Source organism: Acomys minous (genome assembly GCF_964271855.1).
Source record: "Acomys minous genome assembly, chromosome: 17".
Taxonomy (NCBI): Eukaryota; Metazoa; Chordata; class Mammalia; order Rodentia; family Muridae; genus Acomys; species Acomys minous.
Window position 1 is genome coordinate 37990600 of NC_140500.1, and position 25303 is coordinate 38015902.

Genomic DNA, 25303 nt, shown 5'->3' on the forward strand with positions numbered 1-25303 from the left:
GTGTGCACATACACACAGAGATATTATTCAGTCTTTGACAGGAAATTCTGATACATGTTACAATATGAATAAATCTGAGAACAGAAAGCAAGGTGAAATAAACAGCTCACAAAGGACAAAACATATGTGATTCTGCCTTTATGAGATGCTAAGGATAGCAAAACATACATAAACAGAAAGTAATACAATGGCTGCCGGGAAATGGGGAATGAAAAAAATGAGGAACCATTGTCTAATGGAAACAAACAGACTGTGAGTTTTTGACTATTGGGTGATGGGAATTGAACCAAGGGTCTCATGCATGCAGAACATGAGCCATACCCCCAACCAGGAACCTCTTAGCCTTGCAAGATAAAGTGTGCTGCGGTCTGCTTGCACAACGGGGTGGTTGTTTAACATTTCTGGCCTGCACACTTGAAAACAGTGCAGAGGGCATGTCTTATACCCATGGAGTTTTGCTATGTTATTTTAGCCCACAATAACTGTCGAATAATTACATTTCTCATTTTATTGGCAAGTAAGTCCCCTCCCCCCATAGATGAATAACTTCTCATAATCACAAAACTAAAGAAAACACAGAGAAGTCAGAATTCAACCTCATGTCTTACAAATAAAAGAAACCAAGAGCCTGTGAGGTGGCTCAGCAGGTAAAGGCATTTGATGCTAAGAATGTTTTCCTGGCTTTGATTCTTGGAGCCCCCACAGTAGAATGAGGTAATAGATTGTGCATACACAACTAAAATAAGTGTAAAAGTAATGAAAAAAGACAAATTAAGACAGCTTAATTAAATTTAACTAATATCTACAAATTGTTTGCTTAAGGTAGTACATTCAGAGAAATAAGGCCCTGTTTTTGCAGTCTGGGATAAACGAACTCACATGTACTTTTCATTTTTAAATTATGTACCAAATCACAGCACACATCACTTTCACTTTCATGTGAGCTGCCAAGCTGGTCATTCACATAAAAACAAATGGATATATGAGATGAGTCCTGCTCTGGCGAGTAACTCCAGAACTTCCCTACCATAGGAAAGGTCAACATAATGCAGAGGATGCAGGGAGGCAGGAGGAGCCTTGTGGCCTCCACAGCACAGAGCTGCGTGGCAGCCTCAGGGATGGGTGTCAGACAGAAACTTGCTTCCTGAGGAAACGAGAGGAGAATGTCATAGTGTGTACTTCCAGAAATATCATCTGTGAGGGATGGGCTTTCTTTCATAAATTTCTAATCTACCATAAATTAGCACTTTCATACATTAAAAAGGATTAACTAGTATTAAACAAACAAACAAACAAATATAACCAAAGATAGGAAAATACAAGGAAACTTATCACGTGCTTGGATGTCACAGCAATGGCCATCGCTCTGGCTCTCCCAATCTCTGGCACTCCCCGTCTCTAAAGTATGATCTCACTGTCTGCCTGACCTTATCATAGAATGTAATCAGCACTTCCTGAGTACCAGTCCACAACCACACTGAGCCTGGTAGGGGTGTGAGGAAAAAGGAATTACCCAGAGGCTTGAGAGTCCCTGCTTCCTTCAGCCAAGTGGTAGTGACTAAGCTGGCCTGAACACAAGGCTAACACTAGCACTAGACTTGTAACACTGTACCTTACATCAGAACTTCAGAGTGGCTCTGGGAGGCTTTAATTAAAAGCCAAACAGTGTCTATTTTAAAACCACAGCCATGGGCAATGAGCAGCACCAAAGGATTTTAAGTGATAGAAAGGTGTAGCATTTGCAGGGTAGAGGGTAATCTTGGCAGCAGTGTGAAAGTTGGATGTAAGGGGGGACCACGTGGATACAGGGATATGAGCTACTCTGACAGTCGAAGCAATAGATCAGGAAAGCCCACATGGGCTGTGGTCATTGGGCAAGGCTGAACAGCTACAAATTACATGCTGTTTAGGACTGTGACTTACCAGTGTGGAAGGGCAAAGTAACAGAAATTATGTACGCTGCTGAAGGTGGCTCCAGTTTTTCCATATGAAATATTAATTTGTCTACACAGCATTACCTACCCTTCAGCAGACCATTTTATAGATTTAGTTGCAAGATCACTTTTTCCCTCGGGGTAACTGCCAAGACACCACACTGGAACAGTGTAGAATAAACTCATGACTACTCCCTATTGACTTCAGATTACTTGCTACATAATGAGGCACATTATCTACGTGTGACCTCTCAAGTTGGTACTTCCCATAAATTATATGGCTAGCATTATTATAATGTTATTTTTTCTCATTTAGGTGGAAAGACTGAGCACCAACAAGTTCATATCAAAAATTGATGCTGTCTCTCCATATTCCATTCAAGTGAGAGCTGCTGTGAGCTCATCGTGCAGAATGTCAGGAAGCTGGGGCAAGTGGAGTCAGCCTATTTATGTGGGTGAGTCCCTATCGTGTAGCTAAAAGCAGTGGCAACAGATGATCCTGGAAAGTGTATGTGTTCATTCAGGTCTTAAGATGGCTTCATCTTTACTCTGACTCATCTTCCATCCATCTACTGTATCATTAGTTGTGTATCTTTGGTTTTGTGCAGGGTTAGCACTTATGTCATGGCTCAGTCAAGATGCCAAGCAGTGCATCATACAATTGCTCCCGTAGCCTTTTAGAACACACCCATCCTCTTTTCTCCTCATCTTTAGCCCATGGAAAGAACTAACCTGGCCTTCACCACCATAATTTTGCCACATTCCAGTGTCAATTATTATTTTTGTTTGTTTATAAAAGATTTGACATTGAATAATATTAAGGGCCATGAAACCTGGATCAATCCCGGACCCTTTAGCCTAACAGCCAGTATATAGGTCTAGTAATTTATGCATCGGTCGGGCATCTTTTTTATTTATGATCAAATTATGATCAAATTGTCTTGTTTATTTGGTAAATGAGTATCATACATGACAAGTAACAGGGAAGGGGTAGCAACCGTGGATTCAGGGGACTATTTCTTGGATGAAGAAAATTACTGGTATAAATAGATATTTGCAAAACACCGTCCTAAATGATTTTTTATTCTCTTGGCTAAGGCTAGGAAGAAACTCATTGTTCAGATAAGGATGTATATTTGGAAAGCTTAGGATATTTGCTTACTACTGCAAGCATCAGAGATGGAATGAACCCTGCGTTCACTTATTCTAGAGCCCAGTCTCTTAGCACCTCTGTCATGGTGTGATAGGGCCCTACATGTTTCAAGGAGCTTAGTAAATTAGACTAGCACAGAGGACTTTGTGGTTACATCTGTTTACATTACCTCTCACAAAACCTATGGGGTATTCCAGAACAACTTAGACAGCATACTTAAGGAGAAATTTCTCTCAGGCACATGCTAAAAATTTCTACTAAAGTAATTCATTTACTTGGGCTACAGGGTGAGTCATTAGGCAGTGCCAAAATTCTTGGGCAGTGAACCATTGGCCTGTGTGGTGTGAGTCAGAGTTGATACATATCAGGTACATTTCCAGGGAGACAGGAATGGCAGAAGGGCTCAAGAAGTGGAATGCAGATCTGGGTATGTAAGAAGTCTGATTTTCCTGCCCTCTATTCCTTTTTTTATTATTGATTTAAGAAATTTAATCAGATTACCTCTCACTTATTATTCCCTCACTTGTATCTTCTCATGCCCCCTCCTTCTTTCATCCTATTCCCCTCCCCTATGTCTGTGACAGAAGGGGACCTCCTCCCTCACCATATAATCACAGCCTATCAAGTCTCATTTTCGTAGCCTGCTTACCCTTCCTTTGAGTGCCACCAGGCCTCCCCACCAAGGGGAAGTTGTCAAATAGAGGGCACAAGAATTCATGTCAGAGTCAGTCCCCGCTTGCCACACAACTGTGGAGAATGTGCTATCCATTGGCTAGATCTGAATTGGGTTCTAGGTTTACTATATGCATTGTCCTTGGTTGGTATAGTAGTTTGAGAAGACCCCCCAGATCCGCCAGCCTTGATGGTCTTCTTGTGTGTTTCTAGGACCCTATGGATCCTTCTATTTCCCCATTCTCTCATACTCCTTTCACCTGGAGTCCCAATAGGAAGTCCCAGTATCTATCCCAATCTCCTGCTAAGTGAAGACTTTCAGGGGACATCCCTGTTGCTGCCCTGTATTGCTACAGGAGAGTGGTGCCCCCTACAGTTGTTCAATACACAACCAACACTGCCTTGTGCCATAGCCCTGACAGCAATGGGGGATGGGGAGGTGGGCTCAGAGCAGCAACATGAGCTTCCTGGGAGGAGAGGAACTGAAAGGCCAGTAAAGGGAACTGAAAGTTGGACAGACTCATCTACTTTATAATTTTGTTGAGGTGAATCTTCCTCTCCCTCCCTTTCTCCCCAGGTTGACACCCCAACTGAACTCAGCTGACCTGGTATAGGACCTCTCTAAAAAAATACTTCATTTTCACAAATAAAATGCATCCTGTGCCCCCAAGAGAAAAACAAGACTCATTAGTCTCAGGGAATTTTTAACAAGAGTAATAATTTTGTCAAATACTGTGCCAGACGCTTCGTCTATTTGTATTCCATAGAATACTTTACAAAATGTTTTCTATTGTTTCTCAAGTACACAAACCTCCTTGGCCTGAAACTATTGATGCTTCTCATCGTTGTCACAACAATACAACCTAAACAAATTTAGAAGAAAAATTAATATGGACCAAGAGACCTCAGATGAATATGGTAGAGATCAAGATCAGAGTCCTGGCTAAGAAGCCAATAGTGCTCTTTGGGTGCTTGAGTTCTGACGTGATGGTCAGTATTGACTATTGACACTTTAGAGTTTAAGAGGGTGAGGAGGGAGCAGTCACAGACAAAATCATGAGATCTGGATTTTAGCCAAGGCTCTGCCAATGTGTAGTTCAACGAACCAAGAGAGAGATGGTTCGGTAATCAGAGAACACAGTACATTTCAGAGAAGGATTCCGAGAATAAACTCAGGTTGTAAGAGGGAGTGGCAATCTCTGCCACCATGCAGGAGACTGAATGAAGTACCAAGCCAGTCTGGGTTTCACTACTTGGACCTAGTTCCTAACACCTAACCTTTCTGGGTTCAATTCCCTCTCCTTTAAATGTGATTCTTCATTCGCTGATTGCTTCTAACTCTGCTCTTCTTATTGCTCCACTCTCCAATTCTCACCACTGAAGGACTGGGACTAAGACTGCAATCCATCTCGAGAGTTTATTTTAAGCTTGTTTTTAACTTATTATTCACTTTCCACTCCCCAGCGCTCTTACCGTTTCCTAAATAACTGCTTCCAGGCTTGGCTCTGGCCTCATTATACACCCTCCCTCACCCAGGAGCACCTCATTGCCGTTTGCTACTGCAAATCCTATTCCATTTATTGCCACCCATTTCATGAAGACGAGCTGATTAATAATAGCGCTTACCTTATAAATCCATCCTTTCTGGAATTTACTACCCTGCTCAGTTTAGGATCATTAGTGAATTTAATCAATGCAGACTCTCTGTTTTCATCAAGATGATTAATAACCATAATAGGAAGTCCAAGCCCCTCAGGGACACTTTGCATGGCTCTTCCTTACCCCTGGAGGATGCAGTAATAATTACGCTCAGCTTGCAGTCTATCAAGCAGTTTTGCTGCTGTGTTCATTTCCTTCAAACACTCTTCATTCTCTCCTATCCTGCCTTAAAACTGGCCCCTGAGAGCCCTCCTGGATTTTCACTAGAGGGCCCAACTGAAATATCATTTATGCCTTTGATATTATGTTCACCCCCGTTATTTTAATTAAGGTAAGGAAATGGAAGCCTGGAGATATTAAATGACTCAGTCATTGTCAAATAGCCAAGAAGTGGCTATTAATGTGTAATTTCCCCCAAATAAGTGACATATGAACCAATTAGCAAATTAGAATAGTTTAAATTAACTAATCAACCCATTATAGCCCAAGGTTATTACATAAAAAATGAGGCATAGAGGAAGTCGGATCAATGGTGTAGGGAGCCGGGGTGGGAGGAGACGGCTTCTGCTCGACTTGGCAAGGCCCTTGGTCAGTCCAACAGGCACAGGGGTATAGATGCAGTGAGCAGTACAGCAGTACAGTAGAGCAAATAGGCTTGCTCTTTCTCCTTGAGATTTGCCTTGAATCTTGCCTTGGGATTTTCAAAGTATGGATCATCATCATGATCATCATCTTCTCCTTCCCCTCCTCCTCCTCCATCTTCATAAGTGATAGCAGAAGTTTTGTTTTATCAGTACTTGTTGTCAACTGCCCTCCATCTGCTAGCTTCTGCTTTAAGAGCTGAATTTCCCAATTTCGAATGTCTTTTTCCTTCTCAAACTTGAAGTTCCGGATTCTTCTGTTCCGTTGTTATCTCTGCCATCTCCTGTTTCCTGGTCCCTAGAGCTTTGTTTTGTTTTTTGTTGTTGTTGTTGTTGTTGTTGTTTTGTTTTGTTTTTTCAAGTCTTCTTTTCTCTTCCACTCTGTGACATTCAAGTACTGAGTGTGAAATAAACAATTACAGAAATAAATGTTCTTCAGGTGCATCCTGACCCCAAGAAATGAGAATGTTGGCTGCATTATTTGTAGCTGTGCCCCTGTTAGGATCTGACCTTTTGGTAAAAGCTTGGATTGACAAGCATGGGACTCAACAGTGGTTCTCAACCTGTGAGTCAAGACCTCCCTCCCAAGTCATGTTTCAGATACCCTGTGGATCAGACATTTGCATTACAGTTCATAACAGTAGCAAAACTACAGTTATGAAATAGCAATGAAGTAATTTTATGGCTGAGGGTCACCATAACATGAGGAACTGTATTAAAGGTTGCAGCATTAGAAAGGTTGAGAGCCACTGCTTTATGCGAACAATGCATTTGTTCCACTCTCACTGAAGGCTGTATCTGCCACTCAGTCAGTGGCAATCAGCCAATCAGTGAAAAGGTGTTCTTCCAAAAAGCTTTCTTCAGGCTTAAGATGGGTAGCACTTAACCTGGAAAGCAGAAGAAGACTCAGTCACCCCAGTTTTCACATGGTTCAGTCAGCAGCGTGGTCAGCATTAGGGTGACTACTGCTGTCTACTGGGACAAATCTTCAGCTACAATGGCATGCTTCTCATAGGAGATCCTGACATTTACTTTTCTGCTATGGTGTGTGTGTGTGTGTGTGTGTGTGTGTGTGTGTGTGTGTGTGTGTGTGTGTGTGTGTGTAGGGGAACATGTGTGGTAGGATGGGTGTCTGAGGTAAGGAAAAACCAATGTGACACTTAGGAGTGTGTCTGCATGGAAGGAAGGCTTTTCCCCCGCTGTGACTCAGTGTTCATGACAAGCGTTTGAAGCAACTTACCTCTACCTGAAGTGTGATGACCCAAAAGCCTGGAGGAGGAGGAGACAGTTGAGCGCATTGCCTTCATGTGCTACAGCCTATCAAAGAACCTCACATTCGTTCCAGTCTGTGCCCCTCCCTGCTCCTGTGCCTGGAGTTTTTTCACAGCTCCCTCTTCATCTCTCTGTCTCTTTGCCCCTCTCTGTCTCTCTGGTTTTTCCAGCTCTTTCTTCTTAAATTCTCACACTGTGGTGAGACAAGGGACAAAGCAGACAGGGGAAGAAGAAAGGGAAGCAGGTACACGGAAGGAGCCAGCTTCACTCTCTCTTGGCTTCCAAAAGAGTTCAAAGTTCCTTGAGGTCCGAGAAGGAAGGCTCTGGGTCAAGACAGAGGCAAGAAAAGAAAATTCTTGGAAAGAAAAATAGGTGACCCAACAGCGACAAGGAAAACCCCACTTAGGCTACTGTCACAGCTGTAAAACTTTGGGTTTTCCTTTGCAAGTGGGGGATTTCAGCTGGGTAGACATTTCAGTTGAGTCAAACTGCTTCCTTTGACTCAGGCTTCTGTGGTTTCAAGCTTGGATGGATCTTGCCTGGTAAGCCTCAGGGCTGGACCACCTTGGCTCTGTGGATTACTCCTCTGTCTTGAAGGACAGATAGCAATAAGTCTTCAGGCTCTGTGCCCTAAGGCCAAGTCTCTTTCTTTCTTTCTTTTTTTTCCCCAAAAGTTTTGAATTTATGTTTATTTCATGTGCATTGGTGCTTTGCCTGCATCTCTGTCTGTGTGAGGGTGTTGTGTCCTCTAGAAATGGAATATAGATAGGTGTGAGCCATCTCGCCAGCCCAAGTTTTTTATTTTTAATTTCAGCTGTGTTCACTTCTCTCGGTGGCCATACCAATCAATGCTCTGTGCTTAACAACTTAGGCCAAGGAAGAACTCTATCCCTGGGCCTGGCCCTGTGCAAGGCAAGTTTACTCACAGTATCTAGAATACCTGCCCAAATATCATTTTCTTACCAAACAGATGGGAAAAAAAGAAGGAAGAGATAGACCCAAACCTGGGAACCTGCTGGGCCTACTACCCAATAGCAAGACTGGCTTTATCCCTGTGTGTGCTGACTGATGCTCTCTTGTCCCATTTGTTGTGTTCCAGCCAGAGAAACTGAGGCAAGGAGGTAGACCTTGCTTGGGCTATAGACTGCTGCAAAAATCTAACACCCTGCTAGCTCTTGGCCTGCTCAGGCTCCATCTGGGCCAAGCCATGGAGGCGTTTACATTGATCTCTGCAGGGAGCTTTTATCTAAATGTTCCATGTGCACAATACTTATTCTGTGTCTTTCTGTGTGTGATATGTGAGTGAGTGCGTGCGTGCGTGCATGCGTGCATGCGTGCATGCGTGCATGTGTGTGTGTGTGTGTGTGTGTGTGTGTGTGTGTGATATGTGAGTGCATGTGTATGTGTGTTTGCTTATGGGTTTTTTAGTGCAGGCATGCATGTGGCACAGTACACTGTGGAAGTCAGAGGGCCATGTTTGGGTATTGGTTCTAACATTAGTCTTTTTTTGGGCTGTACAAATCAGGTTATTTGGCCCTCAGATTTCTACTAATTCTACCTCTGCCTCCTATCTCCCTGCAGGGTTTTGCCAGGATTAACAATGCCTTTATGGCACTGTTAGATTTTATGTGGGGTCTGGAGATCTGAACTCAGGCTTTCAGGCTTGTATGCTAAGCTATTGTACTCACTAAGCCACCTCGACAGCCCAGTGCAATGTTCATCTTAATTCAGATCCTTGAGGTATAGGACTGATGACTTCTGACCTCCACCTTCCTTTATACCCAGAATGTCTGGTGTCTGTGTCTCCTGACCCAAGGATTCTGACCACACTCCAATTGTGGTTTTCCCTTGAGATGCTAAGTGAATCAACTCTTTGCCTTTGTTCTGACACAATGCATTAATCCTAATCATAATTATCACAAATGTGGATTGATCACCTCCTATGCACTGGCACAGATGCTAAGCGCTTTGGGTGCATTAACTCATTCACTCCTGGCCTCAGCTTCAAAGCAATACACAGAGTGCTCGGCAAAGGTCACCTCAACACCAAGGGACAGAACTAGGCCCAAGCCTTTCGATCCTGACACCAGCACCCTCTTCAGCCAGCCAGCAGGTTCTTTAGCAGGGTCATGGAAGCAGCCTCCATGGCTGTTCACAGTAGAGAATTCTGTGGCTATGGGAGCCCTGAAAGGCACAGGTTCTTTGTAGGAAGCCAGCAAAGAAGAAACCTCTGCCCATTCTGATCCATCCAGTCTGGGCCTGGTGCTATGGAAACCCCCAGCATCCACTCAACCCAGAGATTGCCAAATCGTTCATTTAGGCAGTGCAGTCTCCATGACTTATGATCTTGCCTTGCTGTCCTTCCTTCACCTGACCCCAGTTTCCCCAGGAGAGTACAGCTTTGTGCTTTTTAAAAAATGGGTCTTGGGTTTTATGCAAGGCATTTTACCACCCCTATCTTTTGTTCTCTGCCCCCAACTCCTGCTCCCCTTGAACCAGTTGATCTCACAGAGTCTACCTGAAAGGTGCCATAGAAAGCTCAGTCACAGAAGGTGACTTTTGACTTTGGCTTGAATTGGGAACCTTTTCTGAGTGACACCACAGCTTTACCCTCCAACCAGAGGAAAGCCACAGGAAGCTAGTTAAGCCCTGTATCATAGACTAACATATTGACAGCATCTTAATTACTCAACCCTATTGATGCCATTTAAACTTCTCCCACCACCTGCTGGTGTAAAAACACAGCAGGGTTGCTTTCTTTGAGTTCCATCAATTTGCTAATTACTGCTTTTGCTTGAAACCTATTGTTGAGTCACAGTCAGATTCAAAATCAATACTGAAGCAGTGAAAGTACAAACTTTGGTCCACTGTGTGAACTAAAGGAAACAGTCCTCTGAATCAAATCGTACCTCCTTAGAGCTACCAGTCGCAACTAATAGATCACAGAATCCTAGAGCCAGAGACACTGCAGTACCAAGATGTGAGTCATTTGATAGAGCTCCCAAGTAGCCATACGCTGCTAGAGGAAGCCAGCTTCTCAACACCTAGAGATTTCCTGACTTCTCTTGTCCCTATCCCATCCTATCTCACGCACTGTACATTTCCCACAGGCTTTCCATGAGATTCCTTGGTTTAAAGTTAACTAGCTGAGATGTCAAAAGTGGAAACTAAAATCAACAGAACCATGTAACTGGGTTCTCTAAATACACTGAGTTAGTAAGGTCTGCAGAGCATCCAGAAATGAGGTGGAGGGGCTGGTAGGCATTTCCCTAGGCATGCTATGCCATTTCCTCTCTTAGAAACTCAGCTCTGTACAATCAAGTGAGAGTACCTAACCATTTCTTAAGAAACATCTATGGCTTCACAATTAACAGCAGATAAGAAATGCTCCTTAAGTCAGACAAATAATTCAAATTACCAAGAACTTTCTCTTTTGTTCTTGCTATGCCCACATCCCAACCCTAGCCTCAGGATTGAACCTAGAGCCTTGTCCATGAGATTAGGACAGGAATGGTCTGAGATCATGTAGTCCAGGACATCTGAAACATCTCTGGACTTTCAGAGCACTGAAACTTTTAATTATTTTCACTCCATGTTACATATCTCGTCAGTGGGACATGCTCTCCTGTTCTATCTTCAGCCAACAAAAGAAGGTCTTTGCTAGGATTCGTTGTTTTTATACTTAAGTCTCTCTCTGTCTCTGTCTCTGTCTGTCTATTTCTCTCTCTCTCTCTCTCTCTCTCTCTCTCTCTCTCTCTCTCTCTCTCTCTCTCTGTCTCCATTTATAAAACATCTAGTGAGATATCTCAGCAGGTAAAGATGCTTGCCGCCAACCCTGATGACCTGGTTCAATCCCTGAGCATGTTGTCCCTGATCTACACACATGTGTCTTGTACACACAACTGTCCATCATAAAATAAATAAATGTTGGGGGGGAAAGTAGGAATAAAATTTAAGTAACTGAACTACTAGTAATTTACAAGTCAATTTTACTCAACATTATGTGAACATGCTTTCTTGCCCTGAATTTACCTGTTAACTTCTATTTTTCTGGTGGCAAAGTTCACAATGCTTATGTTGAGCATGAGTTCTACTCTTCACATGGTAATGTGGAAAAGGAGCCTAGGCAGGTTAACTCCTTCCAATAACTGGCCAAGATTATACCTCCTACACAATAATTTATATGCAGTGAGAACGTTTTTAGTTGGATGAAATAAAATCAGTTACCTCCACGAGTTTTGCTCATTCCCTGAGAGTCTTTACTTATCTAAGAAAGAGGAAAGGTGAATAAACCAGTGGTATAACTGAAAAGATTTTTGTAATCATGGTCAAAAGACAACGGTGCTGTTATCAGGCCTTGGCATACCAGGCTGGTGTACATTGTACAATCTGAACCACAAATGATTGTGACTGTGATAATATTTACAACACTTTTTGCTCTTTTCTGGACTGAAAGTTTTGCTGTGTGCCTTTGTAACATAGTTACGAAAAAAATAGACGATATAGTTAATAATTTTCAATGGCTTTTTTTATTTAAAAAAAAGAAGAGATCTAAAACAACAACAGTTTGATACTACACAGCCCTGATTTGCCTGGAACATACTGTATAGACCAGGCTGGCCTCTAACTTGCTTTTATCCTCCTGTCACAGTTTCTCAAATGCTGGGGTGACAGGCACATCCCACTATTCCAGGGTCTGGCATATAACAGGCCTGAAAACTTTTTTTTAAAGACAGACTTAAAGTGTTAAATATTTTTAAAAGTATGTATATGTGGGTATGTCTGAACATATGTTTATGTGATATATGTGTGTGGTGCCTTCAGAGGCCACAAGGGCTCAGATCACGTGAAGCCAGAGCCACAAGATAGTTTATGCATCCTCATGTGGGTGCTGGGAAGTGAACTCCAGTCCTCTGCAAGAGCAGTATAACCATCTCTCCAGCCCTAGCTCAGGGAGTTAATAAAGTGATTCAGTCCCACCTAGAGCCTGGCCATGTCAAGGGCACTGGAAGCTTGCAGAGCAGCAAACCTCAAGCATAGTCATGGCCAGTATTTGGAAGGAGTTAACCTCTCCAGGCTCCTCTCCCATATCATTGTGTGAAGAATACAATTCATGCTTAAGAACACAAGCATTATGGCCTTCGCTCAAAGGAAATCTAAGTTGAAAGCATGCTCACATGGCATTGAGTAAAGAGGAGGCTTCAAAAATATACATCTGACATAAAGCAAGCTGCTACTGTAATAAAGTAGGTTGAGCCAGAAAGGTGAAGAGGCTCATGGCATGGATCTTGATGATAAAGAAACACCTAGAACACAGCTAGAGACACCTAGAATGCACTAAGGAATGAAACACCTGGGATACACTGAGACACTTAGACTATACAAAGTAAAGCCAGCCCACACAGCACACCCTCAGTGTGATAGATGGAGAGGAAGGGGCTGGGAACCCTACATTAGATTGATGGATGCAATCATTGCCCAATCCTGGCCTTTGTTTCTGGTTTCCCTGAGTGACAGCTGTGTGTCCTCAGTTGGCTTCCCTCCCTTTCTCAGTTTCAGTTTTTCCATCCGCACAGGGAGCTCTGGAAGCAAATTAAAAGGTGTACACTGTATCTGACCACTCAAAGAAGTATGTATAAAATATGTGTAGAGAATAACATTTTAGTTAATGTTTGTGAACGATGGCTTTCACATTTTTATACCTCATAACTTTCAGACTATTAGTAAAAATATATGCTTTTGTAAAAATTAGTCCTGTTTATAGAGTATGTAATGAAGTGATGGTACCCTGGTTAGCATAAGTACTACCAGGGGGGAAATGATATCTGGGGAGGGGAGGATTTGAAGGAGCCTGTGTTTTAACTTGGTTTGAGATCAGACTACCAAAATGTCCAGTTTCACTATATTCAGGGCCTGGTACCCAGGTCTCCAGACTAAGCAAGCAAGCATAGGTGTGGGGTCTGGAGCATGTAGCCTTGCATTTATGATTCTACTTAGAGATCGAATATGCTGAGGGCGTGAAGGAACCAGAGCTATAAAAATTAGAAATAATCTATATAGCCCTAAAGATACGGGTTTGGGTCTTCAAAGCGCAGAGACTGAAGTGGAGAAGCTGGCGAAGGGAGGATGTTCCCGGTTGTTTTTGTTTCCTTTGAGCCAGGCACTCCCTGCTGACAGCCCTGGGGGAAGGGCTGTCTCCAACTCCTCATCCTTCTACCTTGGCCCTTCAGCTTCCAAGATTACAGCGCTGCAGCCTCATGCCTGGCTGAGGCTAGGTTTGATGAAATGCCGAACACAAGTTTGGTTGTAACTGTCTTCAGGTTTGCAAAATAGTCAAGTGAGTGTGAGCGATGGATGGGGATTTGGTCATCTAAACCCAGAGCTGCGTGTCAGGGCAGTGCTGGGAAAAAGAAAAAAAGACTCTGGAGGTTTCATGGAACTAAAATGTGTAGGTCTGACAAACAAATGTTCAATGCTCAAAGAACAGACTGAGATAAGAAATGCTCAGGGGTGGCAATGAAAGGGAACCAGGAGCAAGTTCCAAAGAAGGAAGTGCCGTAGACTAGAGGGGTCATTTCAGTGAAGAGCCACCCACCCAGGGCATCCCTTCACTCGGCTGTGCACACTTTGAATTCAGAATAGAGATGACAATGGGGCCAATATGACAGAAATATATGATTTTGAGCAATTAATATAGGCTAATATAATGTTTTTTTAAAGGACGGGCTGGCATGCGCCTCACTTGGTAGAGTGCTTGCTTAGCATGCACAAAGCAATGGACTTCATCCTCCGCAGGACTTAAAGGAGGGATGGCAGAGCTCTCACGGAGCCGATGCAGGAAGAGCAGAAGTTCAAGTTCATCCTCCGCTACATACTGAGGTTGAGGCCGGTTTAGGAATACATGAGACCCTGCCACAAACCTTACATTAAGGAAAAGAAGAAATTAAGGCGAGCCGTCCGAAGACAAAAGCCTAGGACAGGAAACAAGGGGCCTTTTGGGATTTTTTTTTTTTTAGAAAGACATTTTCAGTGACATTAACTGTAGTTTCTGAGGTATGAAAATACAGAAGCCTGAATCTTTATTTAAGAAACCAGGCTGGGCAGTAAGAAAGAATGTCATGATAGTTGGGGAGGGTGGTGAGCAGGCCCATGGCTTAGTGGAGATAAAGGACTCTATGAATATTTGAAAGCGGAAAGGAAGAGATTAAGGAAGAGATTAAAACTTTGGGAAGGTAAAGAAGAGACCTGACAGAGGATGCTGAGCAGGCAATGGGGAAGAGATAAGGAGAGGCAAGAACCACTCACTAGCTTTAAATCCAGACAGCTCTCTTCTGTGGTACTTGAACAGTTTGTGGGCGTTGAATGACTTGAAGGTTTTTTGTTTTTTGTTTTTGAAAGCCTTTAGGATATTCACATGTGGTCAAAATCTTCATTTACACGCATTTCTTGTTTCATAGAAGAAATTATAGCAAACTGAGGTTTTCTTTGTGTTGCTTTTTATGTGGGTGTAGCGTGGTTTGAACCTCACCACAGTGCTTACGTAGCACAGCTGCTCTCAAATCATGGCCTGAGTCATTATTTGCTTTCTGCAGGTCTCCCCTGATGGACTTCAAGTCGCAGGATGGGAGGTGTCAAATGTGCTCCCTTAACCACTGTGATACAGTAACTTGTGTACCTGTCAAGAGCCCAACAGACACTTGCTAAATGGATGGGTGGATGGGTGGATGGATCAGCTCTCTCGCTAGGAAAGAGAACTGACTATAACTCAGGGTTTGCTTTTGTTCCCTGAAAGTGAATCAGGCCGTTTAGGAGGAACATTATTTCTATCAGTGCCATTTAGTCAGACACCTTTGATTTTTTTTCAGGAGTCCATTCCTAAATTCAGAAACACCAACCCCACACCCTACTCAGCCTTCCTTCTCCCCTGAATATAGAATAAGAACAAATTCAAGAACAGGATGGTCTGCAAAAGTCTTCCTGTGCTGACAATGGTAGTTTTTTACCTCTGATCTGTGAAATGGAAACGCGAGTAAGAGGTGCTTTGAGGATAATCCAGTTGTAAAGCGTTCTCATACCTGCATTGCTAACTATGAATATTTTCCTATACTTCCTCCATAAGTTTCATTTCCAAGTAGGTAAGAATATAGTTCACTCTAATGAGTACAGAAGCCTTATGCTTTTGTCCCTTTTCCACCTAAGAACCTACTAGTCATCTGAGACTCTAAGTCCCAGCACCCAGGTGGCATAGGGTAGGGGTGGACATCAAAACAGTGGCTGATTGAATTAATCATGCTCAAATTAATAATAATTAACAGGCCTTACTGCTCTGGTTTCATTTCCCCCTCACAACAACCTTGCAAGGTGAGTGTTAGCCCTTCCACCCACCACCTTCAACTCAAACCCAAACTCTCTGGTGCTCCATCTTTTTCATTGTAATTATCCTCCCTGATTTTGACTTGGCTTTCTCTTTCTTCTCCCTCTCCCCAGGAAAGGAAAAGAAGCCCTTGGCAGAATGGTGTCTCATTGTGCTTCCAACCACCATCTGCTTCATCCTGTTGATTTTCTCACTCGTCTGCAGAATGTAGGTATTCTTTACAATTGAAGGGCAACAACATTCCCAATCTACTGTGCAGCCCTTAACACAAGGCTTCTTGCTATAGGGTGGGATTTACAGCATGCTCCTTCAGGCTGCCTTTACCAGGAGAGAGGAGGCAAAGTAAAACATGGCATACAGAAGCTACCCAAGACACAGCATAGCCCTCAGCCACCACACGCTCCTCAAATCTGTTGACTACTTTAATTTCTACAGAGGTTCTTGGCGTTGTGTTGTTTTCCATCACAACTTCCCCTTTCACACTTGCTTGTCTTTTGACATCTCCTATGAAAACACAGCAGTCCACCCATGTCTGAAGTTGTCACACTGACTTCACATACGGGCCTATGAGGTCAGATGCAGATTCTCTTAAAGGCTGCACAGATCGCGTATCTCACCTTACAGACTGCAAATGGACACATCTGCTTCAATTTCCTCCTCCCATCTCTCCCCACTTCCTTCTTCCATTCCTAAGGCAAAGTTCTAACAATTTAGGAAGTAACGTCCATATTAAATGGCATTACTCATTAACATTTCATTTAGATGCTAAGTGTGGGTGATGGGTGGTAGTTCAAAGGAAAGGGATAGAAGGGAGGGAATTGTGAATTTAGCACAGTTGGGGGAGGAAAGCTAGAACGACCAGTAAATAAAAGACAAGCAAAGGATGCTGCTGAACCATTTTCAGAAGTCACGCCTGGCAAAGAGTGTCAATGTGAGTGAGTTCCGACTTTCTCTTCCCTGGAGATCTCAGAAGCCACATTCCAGCCTGGCACAATCCCAGCGTCTTCAATGATGGAGATGTTTGGAAAGCTTAACCAACAGAGAATCCAAATTTATAACACAGCTGCACATGGAACTAACTTGGTCGATGTTTGAGTAGAAATCTAGGCAAGCAGATTGTTTATGCTCATTCAGTTCCTTCTCTGTGGTCAGGTGTCACCTATGGACCAAGTTGTTCCCACCAGTTCCAGCCCCGAAGAGTATCATCAAAGATCTCATTGTGGAGACTGAGTATGAGGTAATGTTAAAAGACACAAAGAGATGGTATCCTAAGTGCCCAGGGACAAGTACCATGTTATCAAGCTCCCTCTGTATGTCTATGTATGCACGCACCAGTCAATGCCTCTCTCTCTTTCTCTCTCTCTCTCTCTCTCTCTCTCTCTCTCTCTCTCTCTCTCTCTCACACACACAAACACACACACATACATGCATGTATGTAATTAGCTATAAATGTTATTATTGCCTCTACTTTTTTGGGAAGGTCTTGTTAATGATAAGGGCTCTTGCCATTTACACTTGAATTTCCACTTCATGTATACCATCTTTTAACTTATCTCTTGTAAGTCCTCCAAGAAGAGGAATATTTTTTTAAATCAACACAAATTTATTTCTTATGCATAGTTCTGAATGGTAGGACATCCAAAATGGAAGGGTTATCACCTGATAAGGGCATTCTTGTTCTGTCATTTTGCAGTAGGAGATAAAAATGAGAAAATGGGAAATGGAAGAATGGAAAAAAATTAGGGGAGAAAATTTCAGAGTCCCCACAATTATCAAGGCCAGCAGAGTAATGATCCTTGGGAGGCAAGAAGGAAGACAGTTTGGTTTACTGTGACTCAATACCTGATATTCTCCAATTTTAGTAGTCTGATTCCAAGTAATTTATTTTAGGCATGTTTAAGCACAACACAATTTGGTGAAACTGTCCTGGCAATAATTAGCTCAATCTCATGTGGACAATATATCTTAAGACATGACTACATCAAAACTCTTTGTAAAGTAGATTGGACATCTTCCATAAAGATGAGTTCTAGAGATTTACTACATGTGACACTTTCCATAAAGACAGAAAGAATAGGAATCTTAAGTTCCTTTTCTATACCTAAGAGGCACAGATGAGATCCTGATAGAACAATGTTATCATGATTACTATAGCTTTGTTGTAAAACTGGACAACATGGAGGCTGAGGTCTCCAAAAGTGATTGCCCCCCAAGACATTTTAGGTAACTCTTTTGAATTGTTATTATATACATTTTAGAGCCCATATGCCCCTTTCTACAAGTGGGAAAAAAAGTGATGGATGAGAGGAGTATAAGCAGCTGGATTTTTTTTTTCTTTTTAGACAAGATATCACTGTGTAGCTCTAAGTGGGCTAGGACTCTCTATGTAGACAAAGCTGTCCTCATCACACAGATCCGCATGACTGCCTCTGGAATGCTGAAATTAAAGGCAAGTCTTTGGTAGTCTGTGATAAATTTGAACTTTTGTGGTTAATTTGGCAGGAAAGCAACATCCTAACACTATTGTCAACATCTCTATATATTGGGTCTTTCTTAGTTTCTGTCAGCAACATTTCAAAATTTTCTGTGTATAGTTATTGCACTTTGTCGACCTTATCTTTCAGTCAAGTGGCTATTGAGATAGAGTGCAGCGAACTCCTCCTATAAAGACACAATAAGCATTTAAGGTGGAATTGCTTGCTTTACAGAGTATGCCTACAGAAAATGTACTAATGAAGAAGCACGGCTGTGCTATAAAACTTTATTTACAACAGAAGATAACAAGCCAGACCAGGCTTCGTTTAGCTCAAGGGATTTTCTTAACAGACTTAGATGTTTCTTCAACCAATATGGATGATGCATCTCCTGGCTAGTTACAGGGAAAGACAGAGGTTGATGACAAACTTCATCAATATGGTTAATTTCAGCAAACCCCCAAATTTCTTTAGAGTCCTTTGCAGTTGACTTTGGAATGATTTATAGGTGGTAGATTACTAAACTACTGAAGTAAAGAATTGAGGCTGGCCAGAGAGGAAGGGCTTGATCTTTTTCTTCTTCACTGAGGGACCAGCCTACCCATGCTGGCTCACCTGTAACTTTTTGCAAAGGAGCAAGCCATGTGTGGATCTGCCTTTGTCCATCTTAGTGTGCACTGTTCTTTTTTTTTCTTTTTTTTTTTCTTCTTTTTTCTATAGCAGAGGGAAGCAGCTCGGAGTTCAAAGTCATACTTCTGTCATTCATCCTGTTCTTTTAGTGGAACATTTGAAGGCTGATATCTAATTTCCCCATAGAGCAGGGAAAGATTCTGTTAATATGCTGAGACTGGTGACTGAAACTGGCTTAAGAGCTTACTTCCTAATCTTTCAGGATTGTTGTTAATTAAGATCAAGTCATGTGTGCAGAATAACGGTGTGGGGTTAGACAAGCTGGCTTCAGACTATGCGTAGGATTAATGTCAGCATTGTCTGGCTTTTTAGGGTAACTTACTCTGTGCACCCATTGTGAGTTTTATATGAAAGATTGTAGAGAAGGGAGAAGGAGGTGAGAGACAGGCACAGACAATTAGGGACTGAAAAGAGGTATTATATGGTGCTACCAGCATTGTGGTCTAAGGTTTCAACCTAAGACCGCACATGAGAAAGTACAGAGCTGACCACACACTATATGCAGCAGAGCTGGGCTTCTGCCTCTCCACCCAAAGGTCCATATTCCATCCCATTCCTGGAGACCCTGATACAACAAAATGAAAGCCCACTAGTACTATTTGCACCATAACCCCTGGGAAGTATCTGACTAGTGGAAAATGAAGCTCTCCACTTTGAGAACTGGTCCTTCATGATGAGGGGAGGACTTGGTTCAAAACCCATATTGTGGATGTCAAAGGCTGTAATAGTCAAGTCCCTGGTGTAAAATGGTGGTGTAGTATTTGCTTAGGTTCTACACAGTCTACCCGATACTGTAAGTTCCTCTTAAAATAGCACAATGCAAATGCTGAGGGGGTGGTTATTACACTGCATAGACTGCGGAATAACAAGAGCACTTGTTTGAACCCACAGACGCAAAGCAGAGGGTTTAGGGGCTCACTGTGACTTGCGCCTCCATACTTGGGAGGAATGCTCAAAATCACAGACCTCTGAAGACAGTGATCATTCTGGAGCTGTTGCTTAAGCAAGGATATGTTTCTTTGGACTTCAGTTTAGAAATTACTTATGGGTGGGTGTGGTGGTGCACAGCTGTAATCCCAGCACTCAGGAGGCAGAGGAAGGCAGATCTCTGTGAATTCAAGGCTAACCTGGTCTACAAAGTGAGTCCAGGACAGTCAAGGCTACACAGAACCCTTGTCTTAAAAAAGCAAAATAAATAAATAAAGTGCTTAATGAGTTTATGAGGGAAAATAAGATGATCTTTTTTTATTTTATTTCATTAATTTATTCATATTACATCTCAATTGTTAGCCCATCCCTTGTATCCTCCTATTGTAGGTGATATTTTAAACGTAATTTTTGATTATCATTCCCTTTAAACTAGATAAAATTAGATAAAAACAAATGCTCCAATTTGCTAGAATTTTTTTATTTTTTGAGGGTTGCTTATAGCTCATGTTGGCCTGCAAATGGATATATAGTTGCGTATCACCTTGAGTTTCTGATCCTCCTGCCTCTATCTCCTAAGTGCTGGGATTACAGACATGCACCTCCACACTGGCCTTACACAGTGCTGGGATATAACCCAGGGCTTTGTACATGCTAGGCAAGCACTCTACCAACTGAACCACATCTTTAGTCTTGGACTTATATTACTCTAATGGTGAGTGCAATATGATGGGGATATTAATAATGATCCCACCAAACTGGCAGTGTATCTCAAGAGCATAAACCCTACCTAATAATATGTAACAATTATACATTATTATGTATCATGCCTGGGGCTTTGGGTTTCATCTCTAGAACAATAAAAATACCACAACCCCCAAAATACAAGATACTTAAAACATTATATGATATTATAAAGAAAATAATTCATATACCTATGCAAGGGCTAGAGGGATATATCTTAATGGCAGAACATCAATAACAACAACAACAATAATAGAAATAAATTGTATAAATATAAAGCTATATACCCCTGTTACTTCATTAGGATTGTTAAAAGAAAACATTAATCTTCAAAAGGGGCTGAGGAGATACAGTAGGTATATTTGAGTGGTAAGTTTCTGAATGTTTTTTCTTCTTCCCACTTAAATTTTCCTAGTTGCTAGACATACTAATGTTGTTTAAAAATTATTCACTCTAATTGTAGAAAAGAAAGAAATCAAAGGAATAAGATGTTCTCTAAAAGACCTGTAAGGAAGATGTTTTCTTTTGCAGAAAGCTTCGTCAAATGAAACCAGAATTGAAGTTATAACTTGTGTGGAAGAGGCTGGATTTGAAGTCATGGGAAATTCTGTGTTTTGATGGCTTTATGACATTTGGAAATGAACTCATACAGGACTCTGTGAAAAAAGCAAGGACTGATATTTCTTGGCAAGGAGGTTATTTCAAATGACTGCTCAGTTTGGTTGCAAGGCCACACTTTCAAATACCAGTCACCAATGACCCATCTCTTAAAGTGTGCATGCCTCATCAAAACCTCCTTGCTCACAGCAAGGCAATGGATTCATCCCAGCATAGGGCCTTGTTTCCTGACACAAAGCATCACCTCACCTGATTATACTGGTCCATCTTTGCAATTTGCATGACTTACCTTGAACTTTTTACATGGGAGACAGTGTTTACTTTGGTTTAAGTTGCCAGTGGTAGCCCTCAGCTACAGTAACAAGAAGAAAGAGTAGAAGTCATCCAAAGTGAACCCAAACTTGAGATTGTCTTTTGTGTAGCAAGTGGGAGCCACAATTTCATAGTGCTTTTTCCTTGTGAATTCCAGAATAGATTTCATTCAAGAATTGTGCCTGTGTCATAAAAGAGTAGTGTGATGTGGAAACAAAAACTATGCCCAGCTTCACAGGCTGTCCTGGAAAGCATCTAAGCCAAAGTAAGTTTTAAAATGTGCACTGAGTCATCATGCCTGGGGCTGAGGAGATGGCTCAGGTGGTAACGTGCTTGGTGCCAAAGCATGAGGACCTGAGAATGATCAACCAGCACCAAGAAACACAACAACAACAACAACAACAACAACAACAACAACAGTGCAAGCACCACATCCTATAATCCTAGAGCTGGGAAACAAAGACAAGAGATTCCATGGGGATTGTTGGCCAGTGGCTTTAGCCAAATAGGTAGTTTTAGGTAGGTTTAACGAGAGATACTGTCTCAAAAATTTAAGGTGAGGAGTGACTGAGAGAAGCCCTGATACCGACCTCTGGCCTACATACACAAACACATGTACACACATGAACATACACTAAAAACATCATCCCCTATTAAGAGAGAAGACAGGAGTCCATTCAAAGATTATACTCATTGAGGCATTTAGGTGCTCTGCAAATAAATCGAGAAAGACATTGAACATGATTCTGCCCTGGAGGTGACTGTTGGATCTAGAAGATACTTCCCATGGAAAAGCCTTCATGGCAACTTATTGGTCATCTAATGCTTGGTTAACCCTAGTCTCTTAAGTTAGGGTTTCCTGTAAGCCATCTCAGTATACATTACAATTGCATAGAAGTAGATTATCTCAATATCTTCATATATGAAGCTGTATCTATAGGTCTTTGTGATGGGCAATGGGCTGAAAGCAGAAGCAAGCAGACTATATCCTAGGAGGAAGAATAATTAGTGGTAGAAGGGACCCTAATGGTGTTGGGTTTACATAGTCCTGAAGACCTTAGGACAATGAAAGGAGATGAAGGCACTCAAAATCCACACCATGGCACATTTTTTCTATACACTTTATAGATTTGGTTTAGTCAGTTTTGATACTCTGAGTGAGGTGCACAAGGAGGACCAAATATCCCTTATGTAGATTTTCTGATTTAGCATGTAATCATCCACCATTCTGTGCTCAGAATGAAAGGTACAGCAGTGATGAAAAATTGCCAACACTGTATCTTCTCTGAAGGGTCAGAGCCCTATGCCAGCTTCTCTGCATAGCCTCGCTGGTCTTCACAAGTCTGTGGGGTGTCACAGTCATACACAGTACTGCCTCCCTGGAGATGAGAAAGGTCACTAGCCAGGAAAGGGCACAGCAATGAGCTAAATAACAGACTCAGAGGACCTCAGTATCACAGAGGAGACTATCACGAAAAAGCTGAAGTTGGCTTTAGGGATCAGACCAGGAAGTTGAGGCCTATGGGAGTGCTACTCTAACAAACAAAGGGTTGATTTGATCAGCTAACTGACCAAGAATCTGTGAAAATTGTACTTAATCTTTAACATGGACTGAGAAGGTCTGGGGTAGAGTCAAGAAACTGCATGATCAACAATTCTCAGGTAAGGTTTATGCTGTGGGATGGCATACCATACTTTGATAAGTGATAAATTTTGGGGAACATCACAATTTTGAAGCTGCCTGAGGAAAGAATAACAAATGGAGACAACCAAGTCCAAGAATTCTCCATCTCTTGCCATGCAAGCAAAGCCTAGAAAGACTAGTTTGTAAACCTGCCTCAACCTAGGGAGCTGGACCAGAAGAAGGAGCCAGAAAGCTGCTCTCATACAAAGTTAGTAGTTCATCGTATCTATGTATAGTTCTCTCTTCAGAGATGCCTCCCTAGACCTCTGGGTTTCACAGATCCCTGGGCTGGTGTTACCATCTAATCCTGGTGCATGTACAAAGTAATTCATGTGAGCCTGTCAGCATGCTATGGACTTATTCTTCCTGATTATTGGGTTGTGACAACCATCTGACACCATCTCTTCTATAAATACTTCAAAGACAGTTGGTAGATCATGCCTCTGGAGTCCCATCATGAGCCTTATGTACTAGAAGAAGTACCCAACAGTTTTACTGCCTCTCTGTTTGATTATATGCCCCATCAGTACTAACACTGTGCGTATGAGATGCATCTCTATTTTCAGGATTTTGATCTGTACCTAAACCTTAAGAATGACATATGGCCTCATTGTCCTTGGCTGGTGCCTTAGTTTGAGCGGGACCCCTGGGCCCAAATCTGCCTATCATAATGTTCTACTTGTAGGTTTCTAGGACCCTCTGGATCCTTCTACTTTGCTATTCTCCCATGCTTGTCTCATCTAGAATCCTAATAGGATGTCCTCCCCACTGTCCCAGTTTCCTGGTACTTGAAGGCTTTCAAAGATCTAGCCAATGGTCAGAACATTCTCCACAGTAGAGTGGAGAGTTGGATATGACTTTCTCACGTACTCTGGTGCCTCATATTTGACCATTTTTCCCTGGAGGGGGAAACCTGGTGGCACTCAGAGGAAGGACAGCAGGTTATCAAGAAGAGACTTGATACCCTATGAGCATATACAGGGGGAGGAAATCCCCCTCAGGAACTGTCATTGGGGAGGGGAATAAGGGGAAAATGGGAGGGAGGGAAGAATGGGAGGATACAAGGGATAGGATAACCATTGAGATGCAACAAGAACAAATTAATAAAATAATATATATCTTAGAAAAAAAAAGAATGACATACGGTTACAGGGCAGGAGAGATGGCTCAGAGGTTAAGATCACTGGTTGCTTTTCCAGAGTCGGATTCCCAGCACTCACAAAGTGGCTCACAACCATCTATAATTCAGATCTCCAGTGATCTGATGTCCTCTTCTGTCTTCTGTGGGCACTAGCATGCAAGTGGTACCCAGACATACATTGCAAAACACTCATATACATAACATTTAAAAATGATATATGGTTTGTGAGCTACCAATGTTGTCTTAACCCTTGAGCAGCACCTTTCATATATTTAAAATTGAAGGGTTTCAGCAGAGATTATCAAGACCTACAGTGCCATAGAAAGAAAGGCAGGTGTCTAATGGGAATGTAATTGGAAGTAGCTGGGAGACACCTCATCATTGATGGAAGCTGGGGTCACAGTACTGATTCCCACCAGCAAAGGACAGAGACCCACCATTCTCCTAGATCATTTCACAGGCACAGCGTATGGCCAACCAGTGGCTCTCCGATATATCCTCTACATGAAGTTTATTCCAACGCCTCTCCTTAGTACCTAGAATTCACTGAAAGTGATATAAGGGGAGTTAGTGTAGTCTCGGGGATGGAGCTTATGCCTGCAACAAACAGCCAAACCACCTGAGCCTCATTGAAAAATCTAAGGCCTTGAGCTATCACGCTGCCTGGGGAGGAAGCCCATTGGGCAAAGAACAGCTTGATTAAAAACCCAAATGGTTTTGAGGTGAGACTTGTACGTGTCAGGACCAGCTTTTGGTGAAATTCATAAGCTCTAGGTGCTAATTTGTTTAAGAAAAAGTAGATTTCTGGCAAGAATAAAGAACTATAAATAATCCTTGATGGCCCCAGGAAAAGGTGATGAGTCTGATTGGCACAGGACCTAGTGTCACCCTAAGGATCTTTGTGACAAAAGCAATGGAGCTGCTCCTGCTTTCAATACCTCGAGTTCCAGGATACAAACTATTCAAAAGGCTTTCTTCAGATTATTGTATTGAGTTAACTGACAGTTT

General features: G+C 42.3%; 1 protein-coding gene across 4 annotated transcripts in view; it reads left to right on the forward strand.

Moving 5' to 3' along the window:
- Positions 1 to 24221, forward strand: part of IL5RA (interleukin 5 receptor subunit alpha) — a 36981-nt gene extending 12760 nt beyond the window's left edge. For all 4 annotated transcript variants that reach the window (XM_084766808.1, XM_084766810.1, XM_084766809.1 and 1 more), the window contains 4 exons: positions 2251 to 2389; positions 15819 to 15912; positions 16858 to 16942; positions 21072 to 24221. In XM_084766808.1, the coding sequence (XP_084622934.1) occupies positions 2251 to 2389; positions 15819 to 15912; positions 16858 to 16942; positions 21072 to 21158 (405 nt within the window). In that variant the 3' untranslated portion in view covers positions 21159 to 24221. The remainder of the gene's footprint in view (positions 1 to 2250; positions 2390 to 15818; positions 15913 to 16857; positions 16943 to 21071) is intronic.
- The last annotated feature ends 1082 nt before the right edge of the window (positions 24222 to 25303 follow it).